The sequence below is a fragment of the Vipera ursinii genome, assembly GCF_947247035.1.
Source record: "Vipera ursinii genome assembly, chromosome: 5".
In the NCBI taxonomy this organism is placed as follows: domain Eukaryota; kingdom Metazoa; phylum Chordata; class Lepidosauria; order Squamata; family Viperidae; genus Vipera; species Vipera ursinii.
This window is the reverse complement of record NC_139518.1, coordinates 29,613,094-29,635,784: the sequence shown is the minus strand read 5'-3', so window position 1 is coordinate 29,635,784 and position 22,691 is coordinate 29,613,094. Positions and strand designations below refer to the sequence as shown.

Sequence of the window (22,691 nt, the reverse complement as noted above, 5' to 3'; positions counted from 1 at the left end):
CCTTTTTCTTTTACAAAAAAAGCACTGGGTTTACTTATCAGATTAGACAGCTTTTACTCTTAGGACTGTCTTCAAAACTGATGTGGGATCCACTACATGTTTTAACCTAAACTGTTTGTAAGAAGCTGTGGCCTTCCTGTTTCTTGCGTAACAGGAGAACAATCTAAAAAAAGAGTTGCCCAAAGAATTAAGGATATAGAAGCACAAACTGATATAGCTATCCTTAGTAAGGTGGGTAACTTGAAATGGCTGAGTAAATACAAATGTACTTTTCAAGTGGACAGTTATTTGAAGTTACAACTCCCAAAACATCTTAGGGAGATATTTACGAGAGCGAGATTCGAACAGCTTGATACAATAGTCAGATATGGGAGATTTCATGCTATACCATACAATGAGCATCTCTGCATTTGCGGAGCGGCAGAGGTAGAGGACCTGGCTCACATCCTATTTGACTGTGGTCTGTATAAGAGGGTGAGAGACAGGTATCTTGGTCTATATACCAAACGAATGACCCATTGGGATCCCCATATCATAATAACTTATCTTATGTCCTGTCAGAAATTGAAAATAACATTTAACGTAGCACAGTATTTAAACAAAATGATCCAGTTAAGATCTGCATATGTGGGACTGATTGGGGTAGATTGCAAGGGCGACTCCGAAATATAATGTTATCATATTTTATCTATATCTTAAATTTGTATTTTATTACTATTTCATCTTAAATTGTATTTTATTTTAATTCCATTTTAAATTGTATTTTATCAAATTCCATTCTGGATTGCTTTTATCTAGTTTTGGTGACGGTTTGTTGCTGGAACTTTGCACTTTGATATGGCCCAAGGGCTAATCATTAAAGTTGTTGTTGTTGAACCTAAACTGTGGACATTTCTACAGATGCTTTCTGCTATTGTGTACTTAAAGGGGATAGTTTCAAGCTATACCTCTACCAAATAAAGTAAAAATCCCAAACCTCAATATAGTTTTTTAATGAAGATGAGAATGTTAGCTAACTTAAAATATATAAATCAGTAAAATATCCTTACTATTTTCTCTACTGTACAGTACAGTACATAAATAGTAAGGATGCTACCAAACTGATACCCCTGTTGCAATCAACAGTTAATAAAACAAATTCTATTCAAACAATCTCATGAAGCCCTCTGAATGTAATCTGAAGAATATGGTGGATTTGGAACAGTATAAATAGGATAAATAAATAAAAATGAGAGACAATATTACTGAATTTTGTCCTCATACTGCTTATGGCTGGTATCTTCTATATTCCCCCCAATAATCAAGAGCAAATTAAGATAAAATTTGTATTTAACAAACATCACACAATTATTCCAACAACCTGAAGCTAAATAATTTTCCAGGGAATCCCACTGTGTCAATTTCCAGGCAGCTTCTACTCTGTAGCTGTTTAATTCAGGTGTCCATTCAGGTCTGGTAAAAGGAGAAAGGAAGCTTAGTTCAAACTAATAGCGTGAGAACCAGTTTGCTTAATGTCCAAAAAACTGTAGACCATTAGTTCTATTCCTGCTGTAGGCGTAAAGCTAGTTTCGTGTCTTTATGCCAGTCATTCAGCCTTAGTCATACTTTTATATAGCCATTTAAAACTGTGCATCTATATTCAAACTAGAGAGCCAATTTGGCATAGTGGTTAAGACTTCAGGTTAGAAATGGGAGATTGTGAGTTCTAGTTCCACCTTAGGCACAAAGCCTGCTGGGTGATCTTGGATTTGTCACTTTCTTTCAGTCTTTCTAAGGAGACAATGGCAAACTATTTTCAAAAAACCTTGCCAAGAAAACCGCAGGACTAGTCAGTCATCAATCATCAACACTGACTCAAAGGCGCGTGTACACAAACACAGAAATAGTACTCACTATTCTATAAGGCTTAAAGCATTTGTTTTATTTGTAATTTGCTCCCTTTTTTAAAAAAAATGTCTGATATTGTTGGTCTTTGCCATTGTAGGAGGGCTGCAAAAGGGATGCTGGCAGGTTCCATAAACTGACAAGCTGAATAGTTTACATCCCTGATGTGGAGGAGTACTATTCTCCTCTTTTCCCCTAACTAAGATGTAAAAGGTTTATATCTTAATGGACAAGACATATGCCCAGCAACATATTTTCCCGGAAAACCATAATGAGAAAAATAGTATGGTTGATCAATTGTCCTTGTTGGTAAAACTAGGTGATCACCCATAGAGACTGTTTACTGCCATCTTTGATTCTACTCCATTTCTCCCTACATGAACTGTTGAAGACATAATAAGAGTGCAGCTAGTAAGATTTCTTTTTGAGCAGAATTTGAAATTATAATTAACTCAGTTATAAATTATTACTGTTACTGTACTTACAATACTAATCCAGGGCAACTAATAGAAAGGAATTGGAAACAAGTTTCAGTTTTTGGGTAAACTTGGCACCCAGTCCAGGATTTCTGGAAATGCTTATTCTATCTACACTAGATTTGTACATATTTCTCATACATAAGGCACAATGAGGCACATTACCTTTTAGCAAGTACTCCATTCACTTGAGTGATTACAGTAGAGAACTGACCAAGACCTAACATGGATTTCACCACACCCTGATAATGAATTATCTAGAAGGAAGCAGAATAAGTTTTAAACTTTCAGTCCTTTATACTCTGAAAGGAAGCATACAAATTCTGCAACTCATCACTTCTTGCTCACAACTACACACTATAAATTAGGTTAATCCTGAAACCTACGGTAACTATTCTTTTTGTCGTCAAAAAGCAGCTATGTTCTTCCAGGGACTTTTATTATTAAGTGAAAATTTGATCATGTCTCATTCTGATTCTCATCCTAGTGTGGCCTGCTTTACAAATAAGGTGACTCATACCTCAATAGGTTTACAAGCAAGAAAATGGACAAGGACAAAAAGAATTTGTCATTCTTTAATGATATGTATTTAGGTTTTTTTCCCATGTGTCACCCATGAACTATGCTTCCAAATTCATGTAAAAATGCACAGAATAAGAATACAAAGAAAAGGACAGTAAAGATAGCAAGAGATGAGTTGGCAGATTGTAGCTACTTATACATTAAAAATAATTACACTTAGGAGTAAGAATTTTTAAAATACAGTATATGCTTTCACTGCTTATCAGAAGGCAAACTATGTCCAGTCATTTTGCTGACTCTAGGTATGTATATCTCTCATTCCAATACTTTATTCTATTCTTTATGCTCCCAACATCTGTAACCTAAGGCAACTGCCTTATTTTGCCAAGTGACTGCTCCTTCCTACTTCTGATATTTCCAAATATTACCTCTGTTAGTGATATCTGTTCATACTTCATTCTATCATATAAAGAAATTAAACTTTTGAAAAGTATATCATTTGTAATTGGCCTGTTCTTGCTCACATAAATAAAACATTTGGCTCCAGACACTGATTTACCATTTCCCCATAATCATTTTATGCCCTTGAATACAGTCCATTCATTTATAATCTGCTTCAATTTTTAGTCAAGCAAAAGCTTCTGCTCACTGGATTGTGTTTTACACCTTTTGCAAAAGAGACAGACCTTGATTTTTCTAGTTCAGAAATTATTCATTGTTGCCTTGATTCTCTTTGGTCAAGGAAGTAACAAATTGTATTTTACGATAAACATTTATGTGAGTTATTTCCAAAATAAACTTCAAATAGAAAACGTCTCTGGTTACCTGTTCTGGTTCTAGCTGAATTGCTCTATCATAGCAAGCAGTGGCATCTCTCAACAACCCAATGCTTTCGTGTTCAAGAATTTGTTCTTTGAGAGATGGCTCAGCCTTTCGTAACGCACTTACTCCTTCTACCCCATCTGGTTCATGCATTGCTGCATAGAGTTTCTTTGAGTAAAGAGGAGAAACATTTGCCATCAGACAGCATTCTGCCAAAAAGTCACAAGTGAGATTTAAATTAACTATAAGAATATCTTTGTGTTCTATCAAGATTCCGTCTACAATTTTAATGTATTGCTAACTTTAAGAAACACTTCATTTTTCTTTTTTGTTCTGTTTCTGAGTAAAGTACGTATCAGTACTGAAAATGTACCTTTCCTTTCCCCAATCATACGACTTAAGAAATCTGATTTCAACTTTCTTTTTTTAATAATAATAATAATAATAATAAAGTTGGAAGGTCATCTAGTCCAACCCCTGCTCAGGCAGGAAACCCTATATCATTTCAGAGAAATGGCTGTCCAGTCTCTTCTTAAAAACTTCCAGTGCTGGAGAATTCCCAGCTTTTGGAGGCAGGTTGTTCCACTGATTAATTGTTCTAACTGTCAGAAAATTTCTCCTAGGTGGCTTCTCTCTTTGATTAGTTTACATCCAATGCTTCTTGTCCTGCCTTCAGGTGCTTTGGAGAATAGCTTGACTCCCTCTTCTTTGTGTGTGTGTGTGTGTGTGTGTGTGTGTGTGTGTGTGTGTAAATAGCAACTATGGTATCCAAATAAAGCCCTAGTATAATAAAATGGGGAAAATGACACAATAAAACACAGAAATTGAATTTTACTCTATTTTAAAACAAAGTATTTAACCTGAAGAAATCCAAGATGCTTTTGGATGTCTTGTTTCTTTTCTATGATGAATGATTCAAAGTGCATTACTGCTCTGGTGTAAGCTTTGGAATGAAAAGAAGCCGCAGCCAAGGTGTCCTGGGGTATGAGGTCAAGAAAGTGAGCAACATTTTGATATTCTTCATGTTCCTCATTTGATGCTATAAATAAAAGTTTTAAAAGGGCACGTCAAACTTCATCTTTCAAAATGCCAACTTTAAGTGCTGTAAGAAAGAGGCATGTAAAATGTCGCACAAAACAGATCACTCATTACAGTTGGCATCAGAAATCAACTGGCCTTTTTCAACTGGAACAGCTCCCCACTAGCATCCTGCCTCCCTCCACAGCAGAGTTCACAAGAAAGTTTCATAAAATGTTTTTTTTCTCCTCTCAAGGGTCTTGCTGGAATTTTAATTTATTTTCTAATTATTCTTAAATTTTGGACTGCATATATGCAGACTGCACCAAACATTTTAAAGGGTGCTTTGTAAATACATTACAAAACTTATCTCTGCGATGTTATAATGTGTCCTTGCAAAGATATGGCTAGTACATGGGGAGGGGAGTGTCTAGCCTTTTGGCTTGCCTGGGCCGCATTGAGAGAAAAGGAATTCTCTTGGGCCGCATACAAAATGCATGTCAATGCTGCAAACATTGACATGTTTTTGCACTGACAATATGAGACAGCCTGTTACTTTAATTGCTTCATTTGGGAGGGAGGAAATCTACCCGGATGTTGTGAGAAGATTAGATAGCCCGCATATGGAATGGGAAAGCTCATATGTAAAACTAATTGGATAATGTGATTTATGACGTGTAGATAAGGGCGGGGATTGTGTGTGTGTATGATGGGTTTGGGGGGGAGGAGATTTCAGATTCTGGCATCCCTCCATGAGTGTCGATGTTTCGTTTCATTACTAAGACTTTTTAGATAAACAATATGCCTGCAATTTGTTTGAATTGTCTCATTTATCGGAACCATGACAATGTATAATAAAGTTATTGTATATAAATCACATAATAATGTTTAAAGTTTATGATCTTGTGGGGCTGCATGTGGCTCATGGGCTGCAGGATGAGCTAGTATCTGCGTGCAATGCACATTATATAGTGGTGCTTAAAGGTTTGTGGATCTTTATAAAATTTTCAATATTTATTGAACATTTTCTTGTTCTGTTAAATCAATATTGACTAAAGAAATCCTTTTCTTCTGCTTTCATCAGGTGGTGAGATAAAATTCTTTATCAAAGGTATGGCTTTAAAATATTTTTTCTTCCTTATTGAAGCTTCAAGACATCCTGTATTTTTTATGCTTATGGCCAAATAATGAAGTTCCTTCAAAGTCAAATTAAAAACAGACACAAATCAGAGGTAATTCAACTCAAGCAAGGGAGAATGCCAACCTGATAATTCCGTAAGATCTTTATTTGACTTGCCAGCAGCTTTTTCAACACTCAGTTTTTGAAATTTATACCTGGCCCACTGTATTAGATGATCAAGCATAGAAAACACTGTCTGAGTGCTTAAATGACTTAGATCAGATGCACTGTCTTCACATCGTCTTGTGCAGGAGTCATCATTTTTCAAAACAGCCATGATTTCTGCATAAACCTAGACAGCATGATATTTTAAAATTTCTTGGAATTTAGATTACTATTAAAGCAGGCTCAAACTAGAAAAGGAGCTAGTTAGCACCGTGAGAAATGTGAAACACTTCTCTGCAGTTCCATAGGTATAAAAATGATACAATATTTTTTAAAAGACAGAAGTAGAAGCTTATTCAGTGTTTCATGACAATACTATATTGTGCACTTCCACCTAATTTGAGAGCTCACCAAGACAAACCATCCTTACACCCCCCACACCCGATGTGCTTTCCAGTTTTTTAGGATCTCAAAATATAACCATAACAAAATTCCAGAGGCAAATCACTGAATTCTGGTGATCTATTGTTTTGCTTTTAACAAATAAATTTTAAAATCTCTGGTAACTCTTTACCTCACTAAAACAAAAAATGCAGACTAGCAGATATTTCAGTCCTGTCCACACTAACAGTGATACAGTATACCCCATCACTACTCACAACTTATCCTAAACATATAATTTTTTAAAAAAAACAGAGTAACAAATGAAACAGAATTTGTTTGTAATACTTTTCTGCTGTTGCAAGCCACCTTATTAATGTAATGAGTATCACATTAAGTAACACTGTTATGGTTTAATGCTATATATGAATTTGCAAACATGTCTGGTTCAGAAATGAGAAGGAGATTTGGAAGTATTGTTCAAAAAACTTCACACTGATTCAAGTACAATGGTATGCTGAGAATAGTTACCAGGGCAAAGTTATCCTACTTTCAGTTTAGCAGTCAACTACCCTAGCCCTAACCCTAACCCTTGACTTACGACCACAATTGAGCCCAACATTTCAGTTGCCAAGCAAGGCAGTTGTTAAGCGAATCACTCTAGTTATTAAATGAATCATGCAATCATTAAGCAAATGTAGCTTCCCCCATTCACTTTGCTTGTTGGAAGCCGGCTGGGAAGGTTACAAATGGTGATCGCATGGACCCCAGGACAGTGGTACTGTCGTGAATACATGCTAGTTGCTAAGCACCCAAATTTTAATTATGTGACCATGGAGATGCTGCAATGGTCTTAAGTGTGAAAACTGGTTATAAGTCTTTTTTTCAATGCTGTTCTGACTAAATAGCCACTAAATAAATCTGGACATAGAATTAAGGTGAGCAATAGTCAATGACTGCAATTACAATGCCTCTTCAATAGGGGATACAAGGCAGAGGATTCTCACCTCTTGTTGATCTTCCTGATTGCATCCCAAAAGGACATACACAAGAATGTGAGGAAGAAGATAGACAGTCACTTTAAAGTCATTCTTCATAATAATACAGCAGCAATTAAAAACCTTACTGGCAAGATCATGTCGCACCTGGAACAAAGAGGAGAAGAGTTTGAATATAGAATTTTGAGAGGAAAAAATGTACAAGGCTGGCACAGCTTATGAAAGTTGATAAGACAATAAATCTTATATAGAGCAACTAACTGAATTATTGGTTATTGTTCCTACCTTTGTTATTAGATAGCCAGCCCAGCTTGCTGACCATTCTGCAAAGTTTTTGCCTAATTTACTTAAGTAAATTGGCTTCTTCATTTTAGACCAATTTATAGCCTTTTGATAACTCTTGTATCTGTAAATGGAATTTCCAAAATTTGTTACAATTACATTACTTTATGATAAACAAAAGGACAATCAACCAACATTCTAGCATCACTACTTGACCTTAAACTACTCGTTAGAAAAACTTGTCTAATAGAGCCTTGGTGGAGCAGTGGGCTAATGCCTCCTTAAGTAACACCAGCTGCCTGCAATTAGTGCAGGTTCGAGTCCCACCAGGCTCAAGGTTGACTCAGCCTTCCATCCTTCCGAGGTAGGTAAAATGAGGACCCAGATTGTTGGGGGCAATTAAGCTGACTTTGTAATAATGCCGCTTGGGGTGTGTGTGTGTGAAAGCCCTAATAAGCAGGCATATACATAGAATGAAGGCTACTGCTAAGCTTGTAAGCCGCCCTGAGTCTTCGGAGAAGGGCAGGATATAAATGGAATTAAAATAAAATAAATAAATAAATAAATAATACTCCACTGAAATCTGCATTCTTCTAACCAGTCCACTTGCACTTGAATGTGTTTCAAGACAGGTCTTGAAGTCATTCATGGGATATATTTGTGTAATATCAAATATTGAATTTAGTTATATTTTAATAAAATTAGCCAATCTGTTTCTTCTCATACTTTTTCACACAATGTGGCTTTGAGTTTTGATCATCCTTGCTGTTTTCCCTGAACCTGTTTTAGTTTATTAGAATCTTTCTTAAAATGATGGCAGTTGAAACTGCTCACTGAAGTGCTGTTAAGCTATATTAAATGACTGAGCACAATATGTGAACCAACATGCATAAAACAGGACTGCTTGTAGTATCGTAAAAAATGTATGGGTTACATAAATTTACTTAATATCTAATTCTACTTAAAATCGGTACAAAAATTTATCCCTATCTAACATTTACATAATATATACTTTGATATAAGCTAATATTGGGAATTGTCTGCTGGCTTGTTCAACTGTGTAATTCAGATGCATTGTGCAATTTTGCTTAGGTAGAAAAGAGAGAAAAGATATACTTAACAATATTTTGATTTTTTAAAAAGTTGAATTAAAAACTCTAAATTTATTTTTGATACCGTGTTTTTAAATGAGATTCCAATATTTCCTGAATATGTTCTGGAAACATTTTCCAAAGTGCTGTGCCTGCTTCATCAGTAGACATCTCATTACAATTATAGATAGATAGCAGTTCCTTAAAAAACAAAAATAATTTAATTATTTTAAAGAATTATAAAAATGAAAAATTCCACTGCTGATTAATAACCAACTGAAAAGAAAAGTCTCTTTTGAGTCAAACTTGACACATGCTACCCATACAAACACATGTGCAGTTTTCTTAGCAGGAAATAGTGCACTATTTCCTTTTTCCAGGATACATGCTTGACTTCTTTGTCCATCCTATTCCTGGAATTCCCTGCTGATCTTTCATCCAAGCATTATCTAAGACCAATCTTGCTTAACATTCTAAATAGCCAAAGTTGGTTAGATCTGCTACCTGTTGAGGCTGATTAGCCCAGTGAAAATGTTCCAACCAAATTCTGACTCTATTGGCAAGACAATGCTCCAAACATCTGAACAAATTATACTCACCAAGATCAAACAACAATATGACTATAATCTTGCTAAGAAAATTATTCTTCAAAATGATTTTATTTGCCCATAAGGAAGAACAATAGGCAAAGGACTTGGGAGTTCTTCGGTTTTTGAATGAGTAACTAAGAAGCAGCAGTACCATTCTTTAGAATTCTGGATTACTGTGGTTTTCTGACACCACGGTATTGAAAAGAAAACTGAATTTGTTTTTGAATTTTTAAATGTTATTCAATCAATAATAAATTAACAGAATACTAGAAAAGAAAATATCCTCACCTGAATTGCATATGATGCAGAATCTTGAGCTCGGACATTGTCAGCATAAGCAAGGAATGCTCTCGTCAATTCCATGAGTAATCCATATGCAAAATTTGAATCTTCTACACCCGCCTCAAAGCAAATGTCTTATGTTAATATTCTCATTCTTACTATCCAAGTCAAAATGCCATTTTAAAAGAAAATGAGCTGTAACTCGCAATAAGAGTGGTGCGCACAATGATTTTCAGCAAAACCTATAGTTGTTCAGTGATCAGACTAAATGAAAATCAGAACAATCTCTCTAGCATTCTTGTGTCAAATGGATGCTTAAACAGTAAGAGCACAGACAAGTAAATTATGTATAACTATAAATTTTAGCATTTTTTTTTCTTATATAAAATAGCAGACATACCAGCATTAAAAATTTGAATGTTAGGATTACTTACCACAAAGAGAAGTCCTTTTCCTTGGTTGTCACTTGTTGAGAAATCCAATCTGCCAGGATCTATAGCTCCCAATTCTCCTAAACACTCCCCAGAGAGTAACCGTACATGAGAATTCACATCCTGACAGCCAATCAGGAGGACTGTTACCAGTTGAGAAACAACTGGCTCAACAGTTTCACTGTCCGTTGAATATTTTATCAGAGTTTCCTAGAAAAGAGAAAGAAAAAAAGAGTTAATAAATTATGTCCACAAACATATGTTAGCTTTCACTGAATTACCATTATTTTGTTATTGTTTCAAATGATACAGCATTAAACATTCAAAAGATTTTTAAGAGAAAGATAAAGTTTTCTCTACAATTGTTTTTATTGGGTATTGTTGTAGACTGTGATACTAAAGAAATCAATTTGATGTTGAACTTGATAACAGCAGCACGGTAACTGGTGGGACAATATTGGAAGAATAGAAGAGCTTTATACAATTAATCCCTGCCTCAGTGGAACAATATGGGGGGGGGGGTTTAGGTAGAATTTGAGAAACCATATGATATGACTTTCAACTACATGAATCAGTGATGTTGTACTTTGGTCATTATTAGGATAGGATCCTCAGGTCTCCTTTTCTCGGCAATGCTGACAAGAGAGTAACAATTAATTACAAGAAGATGGAAACAAGTGCTTTAAAACAATTGTAACATAGAAGTACCTCTATTTTAATTAAGTAAGAATCTAGAATTAAAATGGAAGAAATGCAATTTAGCTGTTTCAGAAGGATGACATTTTTACATAACCTAAAACTTTTAAAAAATAGTTTGTGTTAATACAAAGGGTAAGAAACTCATTAATTTTGTTGTTAATTATAAGAAAAAAGATCACAGCAAAACTTATGAGATTTCTTCTTCCGTGTCTAGATCAAACTGTAAACTGCCAGAATGAAACCACCTATTGAGCTTTGTAGTTGGCCAAAAATAAGTCATTATGAGTACATGTTTCTGGTAGTGAGAAGTAATGAGATGTAGAAATTATTAAGTGTATTTGTATTCATAAAACTGTTTTGGCATACAGGTAGTCCTCACTTAACAATTGCAATTATGAACACCAACTCTACTGCTAAATGAAACATTTTGTGACCATGACTTGTGATTTACTACTGGCTTTGCCATTTGACACTGCTTGTTGGAAACTGGTTGTGAGGATTACAAATGATGATTACATGATTGCAGGGATGCTACAACAGCCATAATTTTGAGGACCAGCTTTAACCTACTTTTTCAACACTTTCATAATTTTGAACAATCTCTGAGTGAAATTGTACTAGATTATTTGATGTACATAATCATATATGTTTATAAAAAGCAGAGCTAACTTCAGGAGTCTTATTAGGAGTTAAGCGAATATAATATTTCAGCATGACTTTGAGTTCCACAGCCTTACATACTTGGTTTTTATATAATGTTTCCTTTAGAGTGGTGAGAGCATGGATCCGAACATCTACATTTTCATGTTGGATAGCTTTCATGGAGAGCTGTAACACTGTTTGTAAGTCTGTAATCCTAGAAGTTTCCTGTATGGAAAGATGATTGTAACTTTCATTAATTTCTTTATTTTGCGGGATACATATATCAAAATATATTTGCATTTATAAAAAAGTGCTAACACACAACTTGCAAATTTAGAGGATGTTTAAAAAGCATACAGGCTGTGTAGTGCTTAATTTGGCTAAATGGTACTTCAGTACACATGAACATAGTATTTACATGCAGTACTTCAAACCAAGCCATATTTCTTCAGGTTCATAAAAAGCTACTGAAGATGGCTGTGTGATTCTGCAAAAGGGCATAGCTACTTCAGTGAGTTACAAGCACATAGTACATTTACATCCCCACATGCCCAAAGTATTTTTTGCCTCAAATTTGAAGAACTATACAGCCTTAATATTTATACCCGAAGTACTTAATACAAAAAATCAAGTAATCTACTGAATTAAAACAATTGAACCATTTATTGGTGAGCTTTCTATCTTATATATCTTTTAGGAATTTAAAGCAGCTTAATTAATATGCCATCAAATCAATGTCAGCTTGTAGCATAGAGATAAGACAGTTTACCTTTTTCCTTTTTTTGGACAGAGGAATGAAGGACTAAAAAAGGATATGTGGACTTCCATGCATTCAGGATATAAATATGATAATTGTAGGGTAGTTTCCCATTTAATAATTTTTAATGAAAAGAATGAATTAAATGTAGGTAGGATAAATACCAGAGTTACTAAATGATATGCAGAAAAAAATTTATTCTGTCAGCATCAAATGACTAGTAATTCATGTTATTTTCAAAGATTCATTAAAAATATAGAAAAAATAATACCTTTCTATATTCCTGAAGAACTATTTGGATTTCTTTCAATTCTGGATGATCAGGTAAAAAATAAATTTCATGTAAGAAGTCTTGGACTGCATCTCTAACCAATAAAAAAATAACAAATACTGTTAAATAAAATAAAATACATTTTAAAGCATGCACAATATAATTAAATACTCATAAATTGGAATGTTCAAGAATATATTTTTAATTTTGTAAAAGTTACAGCTTGGGCCTTTAGACAGTCTGCCTTTATTCAAACCCATAGCAATGTGCAATTTATTAAGGAATACTATAACACACACATTCTCAGAAAATAATAATCTTCCTCTCTCAACTGAGGGAAATATGTGTTACAAAAGAAACATTAGAAGAGAAAGAAAGAAACTGCTACTACAGGGAAACATACATTGATGATTGTAAAATTTCTATATTGGGAAATTTGGGGGGATTTATGGTATATTGTTAATGGAATTTGAAACTGAGGAAGAGACAATTTTGCAATACTATTTATTACATTTATATCTTGAGGAAGCTTTTGTGTAATCCCAGGTAGTTATACACTTAAAAATATTTTCTTACCTGTTCTCAACTATAAGAAAATAGAAAATTGCTGCCGTTTCTTTTTGTTGAATATGTATGAGAGGCAAGAGAGCTACAATCACATGACTCAAAAGAGACCCAAGATGACTTTGATCCAAGCATCGTACAAAGCAATCCCAAGCCCTAAAACATGAAAAGCAAAATAGCATATACAGTATTGCTTTATATTTTTCAGCAACTAGACATTTCAAAATCAGCCATAAGCCAGGTGTACCACAATAATTCTTTTTAATCTTATATATAAGGAGAGGCAGTAATAAATCAAGATTTTTGTAGTTTTCTTACTTGCAACACAGTTGTGGGAAATCATCTTTATATCTCAGCCCTGTCCTTAGTGTTGTCATCATCTTCACTCTAACTGCGGTTATATGTTTAGGGCCCATAAGCTTCATTAAAGCCATCAAACTGTTTAAAGCCTACAGTTGAGAAAAACAGGTTAATGTGATAGAAGAGTCAAATTCGGGGGTTCAGCTGAGGTGCTGATAATGACCTATAAAGCCCTATATAGACTGGGACTATATCCTAGTTACATGTAAACCCCCCATCAAGTTCAGCAGGAGAGGCCTATTCCAAGTCATGACTGCAAAAGAGCATCATTTAAAGCCAGGCAGAGAAACATTTCTGCCATGATGCCTACTTTTGAAACATCATTCCCTCAGAGCGTAAATTGGCTGATCCTGCTTACCTGAAGACATGGATTTGCCATGAGACTTGGGAATCTGTAGTAATGGAGGGCTTCTCCAGTGACCAAGTTAGATATGAAATAGTGATTGCCTTAGCTGCCCATTATACTTTTGTTTTAATTTTATTTATTTTAATTCCATTTATATCCCGCCCTTCTCCGAAGACTCAGGGCAGCTTACAAGCCTAGCAGCAGCCTTCATTCTATGTATATGCCTGCTTATTAGGGCTTTCACACACACCCCAAGCGGCATTATTACAAAGTCAGCTTAATTGCCCCCAACAATCTGGGTCCTCATTTTACCTACCTCGGAAGGATGGAAGGCTGAGTCAACCTTGAGCCTGGTGGGACTCGAACCTGCACTAATTGCAGGCAGCTGCTGTTACTTAAGGAGGCATTAGCCCACTGCTCCACCAAGGCTCTGTGGTTTTATTGATGGCTTTGTTATAACCCATATCTATTTGGATGTTGTTTTAACTGTTGTGAGCTGCCCCAAGGCACTAAGGTGAGATGGGTAGCTATAGAAATTGAATAATTAACTAATTTTAAAATTTCTAAGTTAACAGTCCTTTAAGCTGAACAACAGGATTGGGATGTCAGGACTAGCTATGGAAAACATAGTACTGCTTTTCCCCCCTCTAATGCCATGATCCACAAGGGAATTAAAAAATAAATAAATCCTCCAGCTTGTCTCTACAAATTCAAACTGGTCCTTTACACATAGTGAAGCTTTTTAACTATTTTAACCAGACTTTAATTTTTACTAAGATTATATATTCTTTGCATCTACTAGAGGTTGGGTTCATAGGCAATGTGGTGTGTCATTTTTATAAAAATAATCAGAAATTATGAATATACACCTTTGTAAGGGTTTTTTACATTACCAAAAGCAAATGAAATTGCAAAAATAAAAATAAATAATTCTAGAATTTGTCCCAACCTCATTAGTATTAACAAGAGTAGTCAAAAAGAAAATACATCCTCAAGCATTCCCTCACAAGTATTTCATTGCTAAGGAAAAAAAATATTCGTGCCTATTTTGTTTTCAACGAAGGATTTACTCACCATTTTCTTATCTTCAATTCCAATACTAGAGCTCAACAATTGCATGTTGAAAAAGGCCAAAATGCCTAGCAATTTTGGTTGTAAATAATCAGCCTAGATAGCAATAAAACATATATTCTGAGATATTAAAATATTTAAAGATACAGTACTAATAATATCTGGCAACATACTTAGTCCTTATGTATAGATTATATTTACCGTAAACTACAAAACGAAGTAAAATATTTTTATTTCCTTTCAGCCTCATCCTGACTGATGATGGATAAAAAAAATACTTCAGTAATAAGAGCAATATCAGTTCTTATGATTTACTCTAGAAAACAGTGTATATCTTTTATGGTATTTTTTAGATACACTGACCACCAGGAGACACCATCTAACTGAAAAATACTACCAGGATATGTGCTGTGTAAAAATAGAGAAATTCCTCCTCTCCCTCCAAGAAGAAGTATGGAAGTCAGGTAAAAATACGTAAGCTAATTTATCTCTCTGCTCCAAGAACTTAAAGGAAGGTGAGCTGAATATACAATTCCAAAAGAGCTTTTAGAAGTGTTGGCCTGCCCTAGGTTTATCAGTTAGTTAATCCTTGCAAAAACATAATCAGGTCACATTCAGAACAAATTGCAGGTAGTCTTTGTTTAGCAACTGCCTCATTTAGTGTTCATTTATAGTTACAACAGTCATGAAAAGTAACTTTACGACCAACCCTCCCATTTGTAACGTTTACAAGTCTGTAAAGCAAAGGAAAGCTGAAGTAAGATCATAAGCACCATCACAGTTTCAGTTCTTAACAATTGAGTTGCTGGTCCCAATTGTGACTAATAAATAATGATCTCTACTTCCTATCTGATTAGTCACGCATCACACTGCCACACACATGACCACCACATCAGTCGTAACTTTAAATCATGAAAGTGACCTCTCTCTTTTTAAATGTAATTGAAAGTTTTAAAAACAAGAGTACAAATTAATACAAACTAAATTGTTAAGTGAAGAAGGGGAAAAAACAGAAAGGGAGAAATAAAAGAGAAAACTAAATTGCAAAAAAGAGAAAAGATATAAGAAAAATATAAAAGAAAAAGAAATGGCTTCCAATCTGCTTTAGATCAGTTACAAGTATAGATTTATCTCGTTTCTCTAAAGTTATGACTCTTTTTTCTATAATCTACCTGATGTAATCATAAAACCCACAGATTTATAAGTTCATTTTTTACTGTTTTTCACAAAAGATCATAAGGTGTTTGAAAGACACCTCTTCTAAAAACACTGAACAAAGGCAATGCATCATAGTAATAACATACAGTTAACTGAGTTATAAATGTTTATAACATATATAAATACATAAATATATTTTTGTTGTTAGTTGCGAAGTCGTGTCCGACCCATCGCAACCCTATGGACAATGTTCCTCCAGGCCTTCCTGTCCTCTACCATCTTCTGGAGTCCATCTAAGCTCACGCCTACTGCTTCAGTGACTCCATCCAGCCACCTCATTCTCTGTCGTCCCCTTCTTCTATTGCCCTCAATCTTTCCCAGCATTAGGCTCTTCTCCAGTGAGTCCTTCCTTCTCATTAGGTGGCCAAAGTATTTGAGTTTTAGCTTCAGGATCTGGCCTTCTAAAGAGCAGTCAGGGTTGATCTCCTCTAGGACTGACCGGTTTGATCGCCTTGCAGTCCAAGGAACTCGCAGGAGTCTTCTCCAGCACCATAGTTCAAAGGCTTCAATTCTTTGGCGCTCAGCCTTTCTTATGGTCCAACATAAATATATATATATATATATATATATATATATATATATATATATATATATATATATATATATATATATATATATATATATATATATATGTATACCAGACTCCTGATTTGTTTGCCACCATAGATTAACATGGTTCTCCTCCTACAAAGGTTACAAGAACGATTCCTTTCTCTCTTAGAAGAACAGAAGAAACTAGAAATTAGTATTGCTACTTACCATTTGTTCAGCAGACGTGATATCCTTTGGTCCTTGGTATGGGTCATCATTTGAAGCAAATGAAGCTAGAATTGATAATCCATTGAAGACCTGCTGATAGTGCTCCCCTAATCGGAGCAATAATTCATTATGCAATCCTTGAAAATCCTGTCTCAGCAAACTTCCCAGTTCTATCTCTGTTTCATTCTATAAAACACCATGGGGAAAAATGTATTGGTTTGAACATTATGCAAGCATGCGCACAACATAAAAATATTACAGTACAGCAATTCCCATTACTGTGAATAGAGGTGAGCCAATTTGCTAAATGAAAACACCATTTTTTTTAAAGGGAGAAAATAAATGCTTAGAATATCCTCAGTGGAAAAAAACTAATCTGTAAATTAGTTTTTGTTCTGTAACCAAAAGAAACAGAGATTGATGATTAAGACTTGGCTCTTTTATTGAAGATTAGATTTATTTCAAAAAGGATCTTGATTTCAGTGACGCTCCATGCCATTTACTCAATTTTCAACACATTCTAAAACACGATCAATCTTACTGTTCTGAACTTTCTTCTACAAAGTTTAACCTTACCTTAAGATAATGAAGTGCTCGCTCCAGATCATCCTTACTACAGAAACAAACTAAATGAGAGAAAATGTACTTGAAATTGTTAATGAGGATCTCTCTGCGGTTTACATTTAGTTGTTTTGCTATCATTCGGATAAGTACAGAGGCTGCAGGACTAGCCTTGGCCGCAAGGTCAGGCAAAAGCACTTGAAGAATCCGCTGGAAAAATAAAGAAATGGCTGGGTTTTTTTAATGTTATACCTTCATGTAAATAAAACTATACATGTAGGTTTACTCCAATTCAAAATGACAATGCTAAATCATTCTAACCCAATGAGTACTTTATACATATTGCAGAGTGCAAATCCCATCATCTCTAGCCAGCTTGACCAATGAAGGTCACCATACTTCATGTCTGTCTTGTTTCCTGGCAACTGCCTGGACAAATTTTGTTGACAAGACTCCCATATGTACTTTGCCACTACCTTCTTCCTAGGGCTCATAAAGTGTGACTGGCGTAAAGTTACCCAACTGGTAACTAGCACTCACACTCTCCCAGTTTCTAGCCTGCTTCCTTGACCATTACATCAGACCGGCTCTCCCATTAGAGGAAACCAAAATGAAAAAGGTCACTCCAATTTAGACAACTATTTATCAGCAGTGAGGAAAATTTTGAATAGTTATTATTTTAAAATACATCCACATAATCATTACCAATTAGACTACATGTTTCTGCCCTAACTCGACACTTTTCATTTGCTATGCTCCACTGAGACATTTATGATTAAGGATATTGCAGGTTAACGTTCACTTAATGAGAAAGGAGTAGAGCTTCCTGTATTTGCCAAGACAAACTATAAAAGCATGTGGATGCTCATTACTCACATAAAAAGAAACTTACTATGAACATGTCCTATTGTTTTCTTTCTATCTATTTGTATATTTATATTATTTATATATTTGATATAGTCAAATGATTAATCAATAGATTCTATTCTATTCTATTCCCGTCCATTTTATTCACAAAAAGAAATAGACGACGTGCAGTAATTAACACAGTGTACAAGGGCAAGGAGATTGAGGTGATAGTCCATCGTGAGCCACAGAAGTTCACTTAATGAGTTTGGGCTAGTTGTCCAATCAGGCCAATCTACCTTGCAGGAGGGTTATTGTAGAAAAAAATAAACCGGGCTTATATATAAATGTTTAAGAAATAAAAATTCTAAATATAAATGTGGTGAACTAAGTATGTCCCTGACCTCCTGGTTTCTTATTATTTCCATAATTGTTTTCATCCTGTCTTAAATCCCAGAAGTGAGTCAAGACACTGAAGAGAGGGCTTTAAGCAAAGTGAGATTAAGGCAGGTGAAAGTTTACCCTCCTTCTTGGGCATTTCTTCTGCTCACCCTATCTATTCCCTGGACAGCTACACATAACTTGTAGCTGCTTCTCATGAGAAACCTAGGCTCCAGGTGAGCCTATTTATTTGACTTTAAGAACTTCTTTTCTACAAAAAAACAAAAAAACCCTTCCAGTAATGGTTGAACATTTCAAGGAACATAAGCTACAACTGAAAGAATCCTTCATAAAACGTATGTACTTCCAAGCAAAAGCTTCCCTGAATAGATCTGGTAAGAGGTCAAAGGAGAAGGCCACAGGGAATACTAGAGTCCCAATTCTGGAATTTCATTAGCTTATTTTTCCCCCAAGATGAACAAATATAGAAACTCAATAAATCTTAAATTGTTACTTACACTAAGAAAACGATTGAGGTCTGGAAAATCGAAAACATTAGCAATTTCAGATAACATGTCCAGCACCATGTCTCTTTGATGAACAATCTCCTGCTTCTGCATTTCACTGCTTTGCTGGGGAATGTTTGCAAGCAGGGCCGTTTGAGTGGAGTGTAGAGATTCCGCTAAAAACTAAGCCATGAGAAATGCATTTATTCTTATTTCAGTCAATTGAAAACTAGCATTCTTAGTTAAGAATGACACATCAACATATTATTCCACCAATCTTGGAACTATTTCTTAGCTTTTGCGGACAGTAAGTCTTGTCCCAATCAAAACAATGTGCTTTTAACACCCCCCCCCCACACCCCAAATCCAGCAGTGATAGTATAAGCACACAAAGTGTTTAACATACTCGAATTTAATACTGTTTGTTGTTTTGGATGAGAGTAAGCATAATTCTGCCAACAATAAAAATGTAAGAGCTTCTTCTGAACCAAGCAAATATGTACATAGATATTTTGGGTCCACAATGGCCACCCATGTACAAATCAGAAGCTTACAAGCAGATATGAAAAAAACCCAGCACCCACCCATTCTTGCTCCATAGAAGTTGTATCAGATTCTTGGAAGCAATTACTGTATATCCCCCCATAATTCTAACTCTCATTTAAGCCTTCTAAAAGATAGCTAACATATCCCAGGGCTTTGCATTCTAAAACTTACACAAATGAGCTTCAATTAATGACCCCAGGTTTTATTATGAAGGTTAGAAAATAATTTCATCTCTATATCATACTTAAGTTTTACTCCACATGATCACATCATCCTACTTGCTCTCTTTCCAAACTAAAAGAGAGGAGTGTTTCAAGTGATTTCATACAGTATTTTTAGTTCCCCTTCTCTACCTTTTTCAGCTCTTAATATCTTGACATAAGTGAACATCATATTTAGTATTCCAAGTTTGGTAATGCTATTCCCTTTTTATTTATTATTTATTATCCACTTCTTTTTTGCAGCTATATAATGGCCCAACATACCACTAGGCAATCTATCATAGCTGAAAATCCTTTGCATACTTAGTTAGTTATCACTAGCTCAAAACACACAAATAAATGAATGGGAAAGTTAGGATGCTTTTGCCGCAATGCAACACACTTGCTTACACGGAGCCACATTTGCCATTTTAATGTTCATACCTGTTAAGTTTAATACAGGTAGTGCTCGATTTATGACCATTTGTTCAAATACAGTTCAAAGTTCCACAGCCTTGGAGATGGTGAATTACAATCTGTATTTGTACTTACAACTGTCGCATCACCCAGGAGTCACATGATCAAAATTTGGGCGCTTGGCAACGAGCTCGCATTTTACAACTAGGTGCAGCATCCTATGATCATGTGACACAAAAAAGAGCCATGGGGAATCACATGCTCTGCCTAACAGCTAGTGATTTGCTTAATGACTGCCAAAATTTGTCACAAAATGGGGCCAGTCTTAATGTACAACTCCCCCAATGACTTACCATGAAAATTCCAGTCCCAATTGTAACTGCCAATTGAAGATTACCTGTAGCAGCGTGTCAAGAGAAAGCCCTATTGTCCCTTTCCTATATCCACTGATAAACATTAATAATCTATGAGAAAATGTGGGGAAATAAGTAATAGCTACTGTTCACTTACAACAACTGTAGTGTCCCATGATCATGCGATCACCATTTGCAAGCTTCTCTGCCAACTCCCCACCATGCTTGCACAAATTTTGGCGATTCTCACCTGACAGATGGGTTTCTTGTACTGACTGAAAAAAGCCTGCAGTTTTACAGACTTGGCAGAAGCCAGCATTCTGATTTCTGTATATGCTGATCCTGCCACTGATGCTGACTTGGATAATAAGCAATGCAGGAGGTGTAACAGCGCAAAGCGTACCAAATCTCCTGTTGCTGACCTAATAGAGGATAATACTAATCAATATTAAGGAAATGTAATATTAACATACAAAATACATGGGAAAACACAATATACTAACTTCTCCATAAACAAATATAATAACTAAACAGTTTCTCAGCAATTAAAGTGAGATTGGTTTTATTCAGTAAATACTATCAATAATTACCCCTTCATGGATTACTGCCTTGTCGTGGCGAAGGGGCTTGCGTAATTCAATGAAGCTATGAGCTATGCCGTGCAGGGCCACCCAAGACGGACAGGTCATAGCAGAGAGTTCTGACAAAACGTGATCCACTGGAGAAGGAAATGGCAAACCACTCCAGTATCTTTGCCATGAAAACCCTATGGACAGTACCAAAAGGCAAAACGATATGACGCTGGAAGATGAGCCCCTCAGGTCGGAAGGTGTCCAATATGCTACTGGGGAAGAGCAGAGGGCTAGTACTAGTAGCGCCAGAAAGAATGAAGCGACTGGGCCAAAGCCGAAAGGACGCTCAGCTGTGGATATGTCTGGTGGTGAAAGGAAAGTCCGATGCTGTAAAGATTTTTTCTCTATAGGAACCTGGAATGTAAGATCCATGAATCAAGGAAAACTGGACGTGGTCAAACAAGAGATGACAAGACTGAACATTGACATCTTAGGTATCAGCGAACTAAAATGGACAGGAATGGGTGAATTTAATTCAGATGACCATCAGGTATACTACTGTGGGCAAGAATCCTTCAGAAGAAATGGAGTAGCCTTCATAGTCAATAAAAGAGTAGGAAAAGCAATACTGGGATACAATCCTCAAAATGACAGAATGATCTCAGTTCGAATCCAAGGCAAACCATTCAATATCACAGTAGTCCAGGTCTATGCCCCAACCACCAGTGCTGAAGAGGATGAAATTGACCAGTTCTATGAAGCACTACAGCACCTTATAGAACTAACACCAAAAAATGATGTTCTTATCATCATGGGGGATTGGAATGCTAAAGTAGGAAGCCAAAAGATAACTGGAATAACAGGCAAGTTTGGCCTTGGAGTGCAAAATGAAGCAGGGCACAGGCTGATAGAATTCTGTCAAGAGAATACAATGGTCATAGCAAACACTCTTTTCCAACAACCCAAGAGACGGCTCTACACATGGACATCACCAGATGGTCAACACAGAAATCAGATTGACTATATGCTCTGCAGCCAAAGATGGAGAAGCTCTATACAGTCAGTAAAAACAAGACCAGGAGCTGACTGTGGCTCAGACCATGAGCTTCTCCTTGCAAAGTTTAGGCTTAAACTGAAGAAAGTAGGGAAAAGCACTAGGCCACTCAGGTATGAATTAAATCATATCCCTGTTGAATATACAGTAGAGGTGACAAATAGATTTAAGGAATTAGATCTGATAGACAGAGTGCCTGAAGAACTATGGACAGAGGTTCGCGACATTGTACAACAGGTAGCAACCAAAACCATCCCAAAGAAAAAGAAATGCAAGAAAGCAAAATGGCTGTCTGAGGAAGCTTTGCAAATAGCTGAGGAAAGGAGGGAAGCGAAAGGCAAGGGAGAAAAAGAAAGATACACCCAATTGAATGCAGAATTCCAGAGAATAGCTAGAAGAGATAAGAATGCCTTCTTCAATGAACAGTGCAAAGAAATAGAAGAAAATAATAGAATAGGGAGGACCAGAGATCTTTTCAAGAAAATTGGAGAAATGAAGGGAACGTTT

The 22,691-nt window shown here is 35.7% G+C and overlaps 1 protein-coding gene across 1 annotated transcript in view; it reads right to left on the bottom strand.

Moving 5' to 3' along the window:
- The window catches only part of ATR (ATR checkpoint kinase), a 58,899-nt gene that overhangs the window by 21,142 nt on the left and 15,066 nt on the right, over positions 1–22,691 (bottom strand). Inside the window, exons 13-31 of the mRNA XM_083364690.1 lie at positions 20,809–20,980; positions 19,055–19,225; positions 17,325–17,519; positions 16,749–16,934; positions 14,775–14,867; positions 13,313–13,443; positions 13,007–13,150; positions 12,431–12,524; positions 11,502–11,627; positions 10,065–10,271; positions 9,637–9,750; positions 8,844–8,959; positions 7,671–7,791; positions 7,395–7,532; positions 5,986–6,193; positions 4,565–4,743; positions 3,708–3,872; positions 2,526–2,617; positions 1,361–1,452 (exon numbers count right to left, since the gene is read on the bottom strand). Of these exons, the coding sequence (XP_083220816.1) occupies positions 1,361–1,452; positions 2,526–2,617; positions 3,708–3,872; positions 4,565–4,743; positions 5,986–6,193; positions 7,395–7,532; positions 7,671–7,791; positions 8,844–8,959; positions 9,637–9,750; positions 10,065–10,271; positions 11,502–11,627; positions 12,431–12,524; positions 13,007–13,150; positions 13,313–13,443; positions 14,775–14,867; positions 16,749–16,934; positions 17,325–17,519; positions 19,055–19,225; positions 20,809–20,980 (2,744 nt within the window). The remainder of the gene's footprint in view (positions 1–1,360; positions 1,453–2,525; positions 2,618–3,707; positions 3,873–4,564; positions 4,744–5,985; positions 6,194–7,394; positions 7,533–7,670; positions 7,792–8,843; positions 8,960–9,636; positions 9,751–10,064; positions 10,272–11,501; positions 11,628–12,430; positions 12,525–13,006; positions 13,151–13,312; positions 13,444–14,774; positions 14,868–16,748; positions 16,935–17,324; positions 17,520–19,054; positions 19,226–20,808; positions 20,981–22,691) is intronic.